The following is a 13,362-nucleotide window of genomic DNA, read 5'->3' as shown; positions in this document are numbered from 1 at the left end:
AAATAGCTCAGCCTCTAGCTCATGGTGTCTCATCCAGCTCTGCCAGCTGCCCAGAGAGACAGACAGGGTGCCAGTGGGCAGGCCCTCCCCACACAAGGCCATAAATGACCATGGTGCTCTCCAGAAAACCAATAGGTGCCTGGCACAGAGAGCAGGGTGGGCAGCATCAGGCTGTGCCCCATCCCAGTCCTGCCTGCCTCCTGCCCTCCCTGGGCCCCCTCTCCCCACACCACCCAGCAGCTCGCCCTGTGGTCCACATTCCTGCCACTCATGGAGGGCATTAACACCAGATAAAAGTCTGATGAGCCCAAATGTAGCACCCTGACGTCAGCTGTCCCCAGAGTCTGGAAGGGAAACTGTAAACAGAGGAACAAAAGGCAGTTATAAATTATCATCTTCGTTGGCACAAGAATTTAAAGAACAAAGAGGAGGAAGGGAAGGTGCTGAAATTTGGGGGCTGCTCAGTGCTGAGGTGCCTGCTGGCTCCAGGAGGGAAGAAAGTCTCCCAAGGGACTGAGAAGCAAGAAAAACAAAGATTGTAAGGATTTTTTTTTTTTATTTTCCTCCTTGCAAATGTCTTTGTTCCTTTCTGTTCCTCCCAGTCAGTAGGAAAGGGTGGGAACTATTGTTCAATACAGTGCAATCTGCTGTTCAGTTGGCTCCTGACACAGCTCCTGGAACAGCCAGAATCCTTCAGCTCAAGGTGTCCTGGTGACACAACAGCAGTTCCAGCCAAGCTACAGCAGCTGACAGGGTTTCAGCTTTTCACCTGCTTTGGCCACCCTGCTCCACCTCCACTGGTCTCAGTAGATGCTGCAGTTTGCATTCGAACGTCTTGAAAAGCCCTGAGCAGTTGCCAGCAAGGCCTAAAGATGCTTCCAGAGGTTCTCCTCCCCTGAGCTGCCAGATATGAACTTTGTATACCAGAGAGGGAAAGAAGTGGCCATGGGACAAGCGTGCCCATAGGATTCCACCAGGCTGAAAGCTGAACTATCACCAGGAGCTTTGATCTCCCAGCAATGCAAGAGAAATGCCATGTGTGTCCAGACAAGGACCAAGGTCCCAGCTGATGCCATCGCAGCCAACACACGGTACATGTATAGGACTGCTGACTTTTTAACAACAAAGACCAAGAAAACATCCTGTCATGCAACCCTGAAACCAGTGCTTATGTGTTCGAAAAAGAAAGATCCACCAGACATGGTTACATAGTTTATGCCACTTGTTTATAAGGTCAGCGTCCTCCTTGCCTGGCTCACGGGGACAAGCCCTGAGTACTTTAAGCCACAGAAAATCAGAAAGTTTGTATCTTTCTGCTAAGTATTTTAACAACAAATGATTCTAAGTGCATGCAGGATTAAAAGCACTCACATAGATATAATTTCTAAAATACTCATTATACAAACCCCCTGAAATATATAACTGCAATCATGATGATTACATTGCAAAAGACAATAAAGGAAAGTTGATAGCTGATCTGCAAGTATCAAAGTATCAGGAAAGACTATTATAGTTAATAAACACCTGCAGTTTATATCCTCCATAAATTAGAAAAACTTGCCATCAAACCCTCATAGAGCCATGACCCAGCTGCCAATTAGCAAAACCTTGACAAGATTTGAAAGAAGAACAAGATACTGATGTGGATACAAATTTAGCCTAGATGATATTTCAACAAGGATTTAGGGAAGGCACTGAAAAGAAACAACCTTTCTGCTATCTAAGAGAGCTGGAAAAGCCATTTTCAGACAACTTCACCACAATCACCGAGGAATAAAAAAACCTCTCAAATAATGTTAAATTATATCAGAAATGAGAAGTCTAAAAATTACACCATAGTTTATGATTTTTAGTATAGATGGGACCTACATTTGACTCTAAGACAGAATACAATTAAAAAAAAATATATTGTGTAGTGAGAACCTGCTAATTTAATGCCAATTGGTCGTTGCCTTCTAACTCAGCAACGTCATTTTAGAGTCCTCTGGGAGTTTATTTTTAAACATGGTCCATGGTTTGGGAATGAAAAGGTACTGAAATGAGAGGGGCTGGTGTCATACATAGCCTTTTAATGAGAAATGAAACATTTTCTGTGGCACTCGTGATAGCCACACACAATATGGATTTGGGAATGAATTAGTTGATGAAATTACTGTTCCCACAGCCCTGACTCACCCAGCCTGAATGCCAAACAGGACCTAGGTAAGATCTAATGGGGTTACTAATGTCCACTGTTATTAGCTGTTCTTCATCCCTGCTCCCATACAGAATCATTCTGTTTGGAAAAGATCTTTAAGATCATCAAGTCCAACCATTAACCTCACTCTATTGAGTCCAGTTCTAAACCTAAGCATACACCAAGTATATTCATGACCATCTTCTCTTCTTCCTCTCCCTGCTTAACACCTTCAGCCCTCCAGACTTCACACCAGCAGCACATCCCTGCAAAGCACCCACCTGGTGGACCTGTCCCCACCACTCACCCCTCTGATCTGGGAGCTGCCCCCAGGCTGTGCCAAGTGTCTCATCTCACCCACTCTGCTGCCCACCAGCAGCCCTGAGGAGGGAAAGCCCAGACCAAGTCATTTCTGAGTCTAGCAGGAAACACATGTAAATGCAAGATCTTGAGAGCACTGCTCTGGAAACCCCCAGCCCAGCAGCCTCCCAGAGATCTCAGGCAGCCCCAAGACCTTCACTTGTGCTACAGGTGCTGGAAAAGCTCAGCACCAAGGGCACACACAGCCTGGCACTGCCAGGGGGTTGCACAGCCACATGCAGCAGCTGGAAAACCCTAGAAATGGAAACTCCCATGGGGAAGAGGCAAAGCCAAACCCACACCTGGAGAACAGGCTGCACCACACCACATAAGGACAAAGAACAAACCTGCCTTTTCTCCTGATTTTGGCCACTGGTCTTACAAAGATGAAGTCAGCTTGCTTTGTGCCAGACTAACAGTGTCAGATCCATACAGAACTTGGTACCACCTCCAGACAGACACAGGTTTCTACAATTGCACTTCAATAATCAGAATATAGGTCTCAAAACCAGGAATCCTTTACCTACCTCAGTAGTAGAGGAACTCAGTTGCTTTCTTTCAGGTACCAGGGTTCATCTCCCCTCAGCCTGAGCAAAAGCAGGACACAAAGACCTGAGCCATGTCCCCACAGGGATGGAGAGACAGACTGAAATCCTCACAGCAAGGCCAACTAAGTCAAGAGAGCATCAACCAGTCCTGCTTCTCCCCCCTCACTCAGGTCTCAACCTTCAGAGCTGCTTTATCTACTTGAATATTTTGGTCCTGTTTAACTTTTTATGCTCCTGACATGCCCATTCCCTGGTGGGAATGGGATTCACCTTCCTGGGCACTTTGGTCATGTCTCCCAGCTGGCTCTGGACCCCAGTAAGTAGCAAGTAGTGGGAAGGCCACACACAGCTGGAACCTCAGGACTAATTTGTTGTTTCAGCATGAGCGGGTTTCAGGCTGGGTTTTACCTATTTTTTCCCAGCTGTTTTCTTTCTTTTTTTCAAGGCTGTTTTCTACAGCCTTGGGTCAGAGCAGATTTAGGGAAGACAAAGCCCTGGGTGAAGTCTCATTGGCTATGATGTGTGTAGGGGTCTGTCAGAGACGTAATTGCTGGATAAGAGAGAAGGTAAGAAACAGGTGTAGATGAGGTTTTAGACATAATGACTTCTACCCACACTAGACAGTCACACACCACGACCTTTTCTCATTCCATATTGTGCTGCACCTTGACTGCAGAGCTGGGGAGTGGGCTCTGTGGGCTGCACTTGAAGACCCTTTCCAAATGACCCTCAGTGCCCTTTTTGTTGCCCTGGAGCCAGACAGGAAAATCACGGGGGTAACTGGGTAAACTACATTGGCCTGTGTGTGATCTGGATGTTTTGTTCTTTTTTTCAGTGTAATGGCATAACACATCCTTACGGTCCTGCTAGTCTGATATTGGAGGTGACTAATGCAGGATAGTCCCTAAGCTTGAGTACAGCCAGCACCTTTATAAGTGCTGATTACAAAAGAAAGGCAGAAGCTTTGAGACAAGGGGATTACCCAAGACGTGTCTAATCTGGAGCTCTGTATCTGTTTGTCATGTGATAATTGGCATGTTGTATCCCCTGCATATTGCATCTTGCTGGGACCATTACTTGTAGCTGATTTGCTGGGTCCCTGCATGGGTTGCCTGCGTACCCCCCTTGGCTGTGGGGACCTCTCTGTGGTCTGAAGCCCCATGTGATGTGTTGGGTTAGACACTGCCATGACCTACACTTTCTCGACATGCTCTGGAACTTTTGCCTGGTGTCTGTGGTGTGGGCTCTGGCATTCTGAGGGCCTAAAGGCCCTGTCCACATGTCCCCCTCCCTGCTCTGCACAGCACACAATGCCCATTGTTTGCCTCCAGGGCGGGTGAGCAGCCTCTGGCTTGGGAGGAACAAAGCCCGGAGCCAGTTCCTGCAAACACAAAACATGCCTTTTTATCACTTGGTGACAAATTGGTTTGTCAGCAGCAGGAAGTGATGTTACTGCCGTCCTCACCGAGGGGAAATTCCTAGTGGTTTCCATGGGGATGTATGCAACTGTAGAACGACAGGTTTATATAAACTGAAAGCCCACCAAGCAGTCTCTAGAGGTCTTGGATCAGATGGGAGAGGAAGGGTCCAAGCCCAACCCTGCTAGTGTGGGGGGACAGTCTGCTGGCATGAGAGCTGGGGAAAACAGGAGCTTACTGCTGAAAACCATGGTGGATCATATGCCTTGATATCCCAAACAAATAAAACAGTGAAGCAGGAGGAGTAATAAATGAGGGAGATGAAGGGAAAATGCTGCCCCAGCACATTTACAGCGGGCAAAGTCCAGCTCAGCCATGTTGCCAAGGCAGACTCCACCTCTGTCATGCAAGGGCTCTGACACTGCCTGACCCAGCCCCTCCTTGCCTGGCTCACCCCTCCTCTGCCCCCCACCCTACTCCTTCCCCCCACCCTCCTCACAGTGAACCCCTCAGCTGATCCCACCTTCTCCCTAGGACTGTGACACTGAGGTGACATCTGCAGGTATGACTTTAATCACCTTTTTTTTGGCTGCTGTTGTTGCCCCCCTTACCCAGGCCTCGTTTGGACTGGGTGCGATACTGTCCACCGGGAATTTGTAGGAATCAGGCACCAAGAGATTGACTATGGGCAGCAGCAGAGGGCTCATGATCAGGACTTGGAAAAAGACATCACATGTCCAGAGAGCTGGAAGTGCCTGTCGGTGCCTTGCTAGGACTGAAGCCCTGCTGCAGCTGCCTGGCTTTTCTGCAACCAGCTTTGTGCTGAACCAGCTCTCTTTTGCACCCCTCTGTCAGGTGCCTGCTTAGGTTATAAAAGCTGATCAGCTGCCAGGTAATGAGTTTTATTGTTCCAAGAAACACATAAACAAGCTCCCACAGCTGATGGGGAGCGGATTTCTGTTTGAATTACGATTAACAGGCAGGATTTTTTTTTTTTTTAAATCAGTTGCAAGGGCAGGGCTGCCAAGGTTGTATTTTTCCACTGAATAAGCTCTGCTTTGCTTTGAAGGTAAAAGTTTGTTCCATTGCTTACTGCAGGTGTAAAAAGTATTCATGTATTCAGTAACAACCTTGCATGCTTTACACAGGGAACAGCAGCAGGCGCAGTCCCACAGAGCAGCACAACCTGCTAAGGGACTTTCCATGGCCAAAGGGGTTTTGCAGGGTGGGAGGAATATTCACTGTGAGGTTTGTGCATGCTTTGGGAAAATAAGGATTTCTACCTTTGTTTCTGCTCAGGGATCTCTCCTTTTAGGTGCTCCATTTTTTTTTATGCCCTGGTGTCAGGTTGAAGCTTGGCAATGGTTAACGTTGACGGCAGAGCTGTGGTGAGGGGAAGCTCATGTGGAAGAATTTCAGACACAGCAGTGCATCACCCCATCCTTCAAGGGCACCTTCTCCCAGAAACTAAAGTGGATTTTAGCACCATTAACATTCCAGGTAACATGCAGCATTTCAGCAGGAGTTTGTGGTGCTTTGCTTGTCTTTAAGTTTCATGACAAGAGTGCGTATGCTTAAAAAAAAACCCTCTTTGACAAGCTTGGGATTGTAACTGTTCAAGTGCCTTGATTTTACAGTCACAACTTGCTGCATCTGCCTAAGCAAAACCACTTTTGATGGGGTAAAAGGAAGATCAGACTCACTTCCTAAGTATCAGAGATGAAAGGACTGGTAGTTGCCTTCTAGAGAAGACACAGAATACCACATCCCAGTGCTCCCCCAGCACCCCACTGTTACCAGCATTCCTACCCTGCCTAGGAAAGCAAGTTTCCAGCTGCATCTCTTCCATAGCAGCTCTCCCTGGTAAGGGAATATGACAACAACACTGCCCCTCCATTACACACCCTGCCCAAACACCCCATGGAGATGTGTTCTGTCCCACCACACAGTATGAGCCCTGCACTGTTTTCTGCTTGTCACCCTCCCTCTGCAGCTCCTGCCCATAAGCTGCCAGGAATGCCAGCCTGATAGAACTTCCCTGACTTTTGATACACGATACTCTCTTCATCACCTCAACTGAAGTGCCAGATTAGTGTCACTCCAGCAAGAATTTGCAGCAGGAGATAATTTAGGTCTGGGTAAATAAGTAAGTGACTTGTTGGTTATTTGATCTCATTGTGCCTCAATTTGTTTTCCAAGATAGCCCAGCAAGTCAAACACTTCACTCTGGGGATCAAGACAGTTTGATTTGCCAAAAGGTACCAAGGAGATGGGCCAAAAAAACAAACAAAAAAAAACCCCACACCTTGGCATGAACTCACAAGCTTTAGCGACCTGTTACCAGCAGGTTAATTTTTAGACTCAACCTTTGAAGCCTTAAAAGTAAACAAGCAATAAGGAAGGTTCTTCCTTCTTCCTAGAAGGACTGATTTAAATTCACTGGAGCCCTGTGCCCAGGTCTCAGCTGGTTCAAACTGTTACAGCTCTGTGGTCACCACTGCAGCCAAACCCACCTTACAAAGCTGAGAAGCCAGCCTTGGCTCTTTGCCACTGCATAAAATTATACAGGGACAAAGAAGCAGCAGCAGAAGTTTCTAGTCAATTATGTTGTTTAAACCATTTTCCTATCTAGTACATCAAGACCTAGGGCCAGCAGAGTTGAAAATTCAGATTTCTCTTACAGCTCTCCACATGGGAATTCCCACATGAACTTTGGGCTGTAAGATTTTAAAGAGTGTATCATCCAGCTCAATAGAAATATCATAATTTATTCTGTTTGTATAAAAAGTTAATCATGTAACAAAACTATGTCTTCATAAGAAGAAATATATTATTTCACATCATAAATAAATCAGCAAACATAACCCTTGTCAACTCAAAAAAGCACTCGCCTGGTGCTTTCATGTCAGTGCTTGGGAAACAAGAAAAGCTGACATATACAGACAGGATTACAGTACCAAAAAATACTGAGGTATTTGGTTTCTCTAGAAATGAAACTTTAGGTTTGTAAAGGCAAAAACCAATGCACTAATGTAAAAAAAAAAAAAAAAAATAAATAGGACTGCCATATAAAAGGGGACAGCATCAGTGTAGTTCAAAGTGTCCAGGAATGGGAATACTGGTGAGCATGCTACTAAACATGAAGCAGGCTTAGGACAGACAGAGGACAAGGAGGAACAGCTCAGAAAGAGACAGTGTTCTTTCATCTGTGTAGACATCCAGATATTGGCTTCAAAAGTCAGCAGAAAAGTGAGTAACACCTAGTTGTCTGGCATCAGGTGAGCTCCTCTCCATTTACAACACCCTTCTGTGATGCATCGATGGCTCCCCACAAAACACAAATGACTTATGACACTGTCCCCATAGTTATTGCACTTTTGAGACAGTAAGTCTGAGTTCTGCCTGTATTTTCATCCACTTCTCAGCAGCTTGGGGAAGTAGTGATGGGGCTCTGAAGATAGCTTAAAGCACTGGATGAGGTATGAACAGGGATGGAGACTGGAAAATTAAAGACAGTGGTGGTCGATGCTCCTCTGTCCAATACTGACATAGCAGGGCTACCAGCTTCTGCTGAACAGTTGGGGGCAAGGACTTGGGACTCAAACTGAAGCAGCTGCCCCATGAAGCTGAAGTTTGGGGAGATAATGCTTCTTCTCTGCTTCACAAACTCAAAGGCTTCATCCAGTTTGACTCTGTTGGTCCTCATGAGATAAGCAAGGCAGATGGTTGCTGACCGGGAAATGCCAGCCTGGCAGTGCACAAATACCCTTCCTCCATCATTTTTAACAGAGTCTGAAAAAAATTTAAATTATTTACAGTTAGCAAACAAGTCCCACTGCTCCCAAAGGTGGGAAAACACAGGCTGCTGTTTTACATTTCTTTAATCCATCCCTTCCTTAGCCTAATAGGTACACCAGGTTCTTCTGAGACAAAGAGAGCCTTTGTCTCAAGGGAAGCAGCAGTTTAGCTATTTTCATTCTGGGCTCCAACTCCAATTATACTAATAGTTCCTTCAGGTCACTTTAGCAGTCTTGCAAGATTAATGCCCATCCACTTAAATTTGCTAACTCTTTTCTGCAAGACCAGTGCCTCTTGATTCAAGATTTCAAACAGCTTTGTGAAGCTGAGATTATTCCTCTGAGTAGAATAAAATTAATAGAAGGGTTCCCTGAGTATTTCTCCCCAATGGGAAGAAATTCCCCAATCTCCCATGTAGGTTTTACTGGGGAAAACAGTGCCTGAAAAATCACTTCTGAGGGCTCATTACTCAAGTAAAAAAACAAAACAAAACAAAACCAAACAAACAAAAAACACAAAAAAACAAAAAAACCCCAACAAAAATAGACTGTAAAGAGACTTCATTTACCTATGAAATCAATCGCTTCATTAAACCAGGAGCTGATATCTGCCTTGTGGTTGTCCTCCACGGGGATACTCTTATACTGGTAGTGCCCTTCAAAATGGTTGGGGCAGTTGGCCGAGACATTTATTAACGCCGTGATGCCCAAAGCGTCCAGCATATCTTTCCGGGAGGCATGGTAAGCGCTGCCCAAGTACAGGAACGGCAGGATTTCTACCGGGCCACCCTGAAACAGAAAGGACGGAATCCGGTTAAACTCCGCTCGCCAGCTCACAAACAGCTTCCCAGTTGCCTCCATCGCAGGAAAGCGGCAGCGTCCCCAGCTCTCGCACCCACCCGGCGGAGCTGCCCTCCCACCCCTCCTCCCCGGTCCGGTCCGGTCCCGCTCACCTGGTCGTAGAGGGGGGTCCCGCAGGAGCTGCACCCCGAGTCGGCGCTGCCAGGCGCGCTGCTGGCGCTCAGGGGGAGGCTGAGGCCGGTGGGGGCGGCCGGCTTGGTGCAGAGTTCGGAGCAGGCGGAGGAGAAAGCTTCGTAACCTCCTGCGGGAGCAGAGGGAAGAGAAAGGCGGCGGGTGAGCGCTGCGCGGCCGGGGACCCAGGGGAGTCCCGCGGGCTGCGCGGCCCGGGTTCCCCCTTCCCCTCCGGGCGCCATCCCGAGGCCACTCACCCTTGAGGAAGCAGATGCGGGCGCCGCGGGCCTCCCTGCAAAGGGTGCCGAGGGCCAGCAGCAGGGTGCTGTCGCGCTTGGGCAGCTCCAGGTCGGCGCTGCGCTCGTCCAGCAGCACCACGGTGTGGACCAGCCCCTGGCGCAGGCGGGCGCGGAGCTCCTCGTTGGGGACGACGTGTTCCAGGGCCAGGGCACCCTTGGCGCGGCGGCGGACGATGGTGCTGAGGCGGACGTTGCAGGAGCCGCGGATGTGAGCGGCGTTGAAGGAGAAGAAGGAGCGGCAGTCGAGGACGAGGCACTGCGCGGCGCGCTCCTGCAGCAGCCCCCGCAGCGCCTCGCACTCCAGCGCGCACACCCGCAGGTTCACCATGGCGGCTACGGCCCGGGAAGGAGGAGGGCGAAGGAGAGGGAGAAAATGAAGGAGAGGGAGAAAATGAAGGCGCGGTCGGTGTCGGAGGTGCCGATGTCCCGCAGCACCGCACGACCCGGTCCGGCCCCGCACGCCCGCGCCCGCTTTATATTGGGCCGCGCCGCCGGGCCGGCGTTTTTCTCAATGGGGCCGAGTCACGTGGGCACCCGGGAAGACGTCACCTGGCCGCGCGCCAGCGAGGGCGCGCCCAGCCCCGCCGGGATGACGTCATGTGCCGCGGGTGGCGCCGGAGCGCGCCCGCGCGGGGAGAGGAGCGGGGAGAGGAGCGGGGAGCGGCGCGGAGGGGGCACCCACGGTGCCACGGGCATCACCCCCGCGGTGTGCACAGACAGGCAGCCATCTGCACACACGGACCTGTGCACACGCGGGCACAGGACACATGGATACACACGAACACACACAGGTGACGACATACATGGCTATAAAAGCGCAGATGCCAAGATGCACACAGGAATGGACCTTCACGCGTGCACATACACAGATACATACATACCTACACACCTGTGTATATGCACACACACACACACACACACGTACACCTGTGCACACACGTGTGTAGGCACGCACAACACACCCCCGAACACACCCAGCAGAGGTGCCGCGGGGCCGGGCCATCCCGCTGCCAGCTGTCCCCAGCCCTGCCCCGTGGCTCTGGGCCTGGCTGGAGCTGGGGCAGCCTGTGTCTGTCCCCCGCAGCGCCGGCTGCTCCCCCCTTTCCCACAGAAATCACCGCATTGCTGGGGGCAGGAAGCTGCTGGAGGATGTGGAGCCGTGGGTCCAGGCATGCATAGTCTCCTGAAATAGATGTGTAAAGAGATGAGCATATGCATCCATACATTTGTATTCATGCAGAGGCATTAATACATGCAGAGACATATTTACACATACATATGTATGTATATGCATATATTTGTATACATATTTGTAATGTAAACACATATTTGAGAGCCTCTCCCAACATGTTTTACATGAAAAGAAAAAAATGTAGGAGACCTGCATCCCATGCAAAGTTTATTTTCAATACAGCAAATACCCCCAGAAGTGGGGGCTGCCCAGTAAGTGGCAGGGGAGTAGCAGGACCTCTCTTTCTCCCCCTTTCTGTGGTCATGCATCAGCACTTCCCAAAAGCTTTCTTTTCCCCGTGGGTGACCAGTGTCCACCAAGAACACTCGGGCGTTTCTTACTCAGAGCTTCCAGTCAGCACCACTTCACTTCCCCTGCCCCCCTGTGATCGTTCCTGGCCCCACTGGCCCTGGGTTTCTTGCTGCTCTCAGCCACTGCTGCCACCCCAGCACCTCCTCCTGCTTCAGCCCTTTCCCCCCCAGCCCTTTTCCAGTGACTTGTTTTCCACCCCTGTGCTGCAAGCTCCACTGCTCCTGCCTCACTCCCTTCAGCAGTTTCCTGTTTCCCCTTCCTCAGCTGCTCCTTTTGGAGGAGACCTCCCCATCCACCCTTCACCCTGGGACTCTTCTCCCACCCTCCTGCCCCACCCAGGCTGCCAAACAACAGTCCTCAGTTCTTCTACTTTCTGCCCCCACCAATATCCCTCTGTTTTGAACCACCTCAAACTTTTTAAACCCAGAGGGGTTCTCTATCTGGTTGAGAGCTCCAGGGTTTTCCAGGCTCACACAGGTGTCCAGGAGGAGAGGACAAGGGGAAGGGCACTGACAGGCAAGTGCCAGCTCCAGCTCAACCACTTATCACAGGGCTGTCTCTGCTCTGCTGAGCAGTGGGGACTTTGCCAGAACCGCAGCCTCGAAGCAAATCTGTTTTTTTCAGCACGTTCCTCAAAAACAAACACAGGATCACGTTTTTTTCATTCCATTCATTTGTTGTTCTTTCAACAGCAGGTTTGAAACAGCCTGGGAGAGAAACCCTCCTCTGCTTTAGTGCTGTGAAATGCCCCTGCTCAACCACACAGGCACACACTGTTCCTGGGACTCCACAGCTGTCCACAGTGGGATCACTGTGTGTGAATCACAGGGCCCACAGTTGGGTGGGTGACAGATGTCCCTCCCCACCATGAGCTCATGGCAGGCAGGCAGGGAGCACACACCGTGCTGCTGGCAGCACTGGGCCACCGTGTTCTCTTCTGATGTGCCCCAAGAGAAGCTCCTCAGGAGATGTCTCACTGTGACAACACAATGCCATGGCCAAGCTCTGGTGTCCTTGCATGTGATCAAACACAGACCTACATGATTTTTCTGAGATGAACAACAGAACTTACCAATGACCAATTCTTGCCAGCTTTTTGCAGCAGAATCCAGGGTAGCAGATGGCCATAAGACAGGACTCTATTCATCACCTTTTCCTAGAGAAAATATCCTCCTTTTGATACGGACCTCAGACATTGACCTTTCTGTTGGTTTATACCCAGGAATCACTTCATTTTACTGCTTTGGGGTGTGAGGAGGAGCCAGGTATCACCAGCAGAAGCACAGGAGAGGCAAGGGCTCTGTTCAGCAATAGCAGAGAAGCCCTGTAGAGTTAGGAACCTGCTTCCCACAGAGGACTTACTGAAATCAAAGCTCTTCCAATTAGCCCAAAGCCTTGTGGATTCCAGGAGCAGCAGCATGTGTTGGGAGACTTCACCTGAATGCTTTAATGGAAAGCAGTATTTTAAAGGTGCTATAGCACTAGAGCCTCATTCATAGGAACAGCCTGCCCTGGCTCACATACCTAGGCATCATTATGCCACTGTCAGTTTTTTTCTCCTGTTGTCCTAAACATATCTCAGTGTTATAGAAAACAAAGCTAAAAGACAGATTTTTATTTTTTTCTGCCAGTTTGGTAACTTTTATTTTTGCCAAGTTTAAAGAAATTGCCGTGTCCAGCACCTGCACAGCTGAGTGAGAATGTGGTCTCACTGACAACCCCCTTTTCCAGTCATGATATTAACCAGAATCACAAAAATATTAAATATGGGCCAGACACTGTGTGCCAGATACCTTGGGTGCTCAGAGACAGTGCAGGGAAGGCATCCAGATGAGGCTTTTGCACAAAGGGAATTTAACTCCATAACAATGATAATTGCTCTTCGATGGACTTACATAATTATGAGACTTTTGAATCTGGTCTGTTTACACCACTGCAAATCAGGAAGAAAAAAAATTCACCACATGTGGCAGTGTGTACTTAATCACTCCTAATCCTGGACTAGCTATTTCCTTGCTTTACTCTATTTTTTGTTTTCTTTTCTTAAATAAACCTGTCCTAAGAATGAAAGAAAGGAAAATACAAAACAGGACAGAAGTGGCTTTTAGAAGCTCACTCTGACTTGAATGATTTTCTTAAGGGTTAGATTTCCTGTCTTAACAAAAGCCAGGAAATACAAAATTAACCCCTTCCTCCAAAGCAATCCCTGTTTGCACTCAGGCCACAATGTCACTGTGAGGTTAATAATA

General features: G+C 48.9%; 1 protein-coding gene across 1 annotated transcript; it reads right to left on the bottom strand.

Moving 5' to 3' along the window:
• Positions 1-7,250: 7,250 nt before the first annotated feature.
• Positions 7,251-10,044, bottom strand: DUSP1 (dual specificity phosphatase 1). Its single transcript, XM_071758535.1, has 4 exons — positions 9,529-10,044; positions 9,253-9,401; positions 8,869-9,088; positions 7,251-8,294 (listed from the first exon to the last, which is right to left on the bottom strand). Exons 1-4 carry the CDS (start codon positions 9,896-9,898, stop codon positions 7,924-7,926), a joined length of 1,110 nt encoding a protein of 369 aa, XP_071614636.1. The 5' UTR covers positions 9,899-10,044; the 3' UTR covers positions 7,251-7,923.
• Positions 10,045-13,362: the final 3,318 nt, after the last annotated feature.

This window comes from Heliangelus exortis, chromosome 15 (assembly GCF_036169615.1).
Source record: "Heliangelus exortis chromosome 15, bHelExo1.hap1, whole genome shotgun sequence".
NCBI classification, from domain to species: domain Eukaryota; kingdom Metazoa; phylum Chordata; class Aves; order Apodiformes; family Trochilidae; genus Heliangelus; species Heliangelus exortis.
The sequence above is the reverse complement of the archived record's forward strand: the minus strand, read 5'-3'. Positions and strand labels throughout refer to the sequence as shown.

Coding starts and splice junctions, on each gene's coding strand:
- DUSP1 (XM_071758535.1), bottom strand. CDS start 9,898: ATGGTGAACCTGCGGGTGTGCGCGCTGGAGTGCGAGGCGCTGCGGGGG. Junction 9,402..9,528: donor CCGCATCTGCTTCCTCAAGG/GTGAGTGGCCTC, acceptor CTGCTCCCGCAG/GAGGTTACGAAGCTTTCTCC. Junction 8,295..8,868: donor TGAAGCGATTGATTTCATAG/GTAAATGAAGTC, acceptor AATTTTTTTCAG/ACTCTGTTAAAAATGATGGA.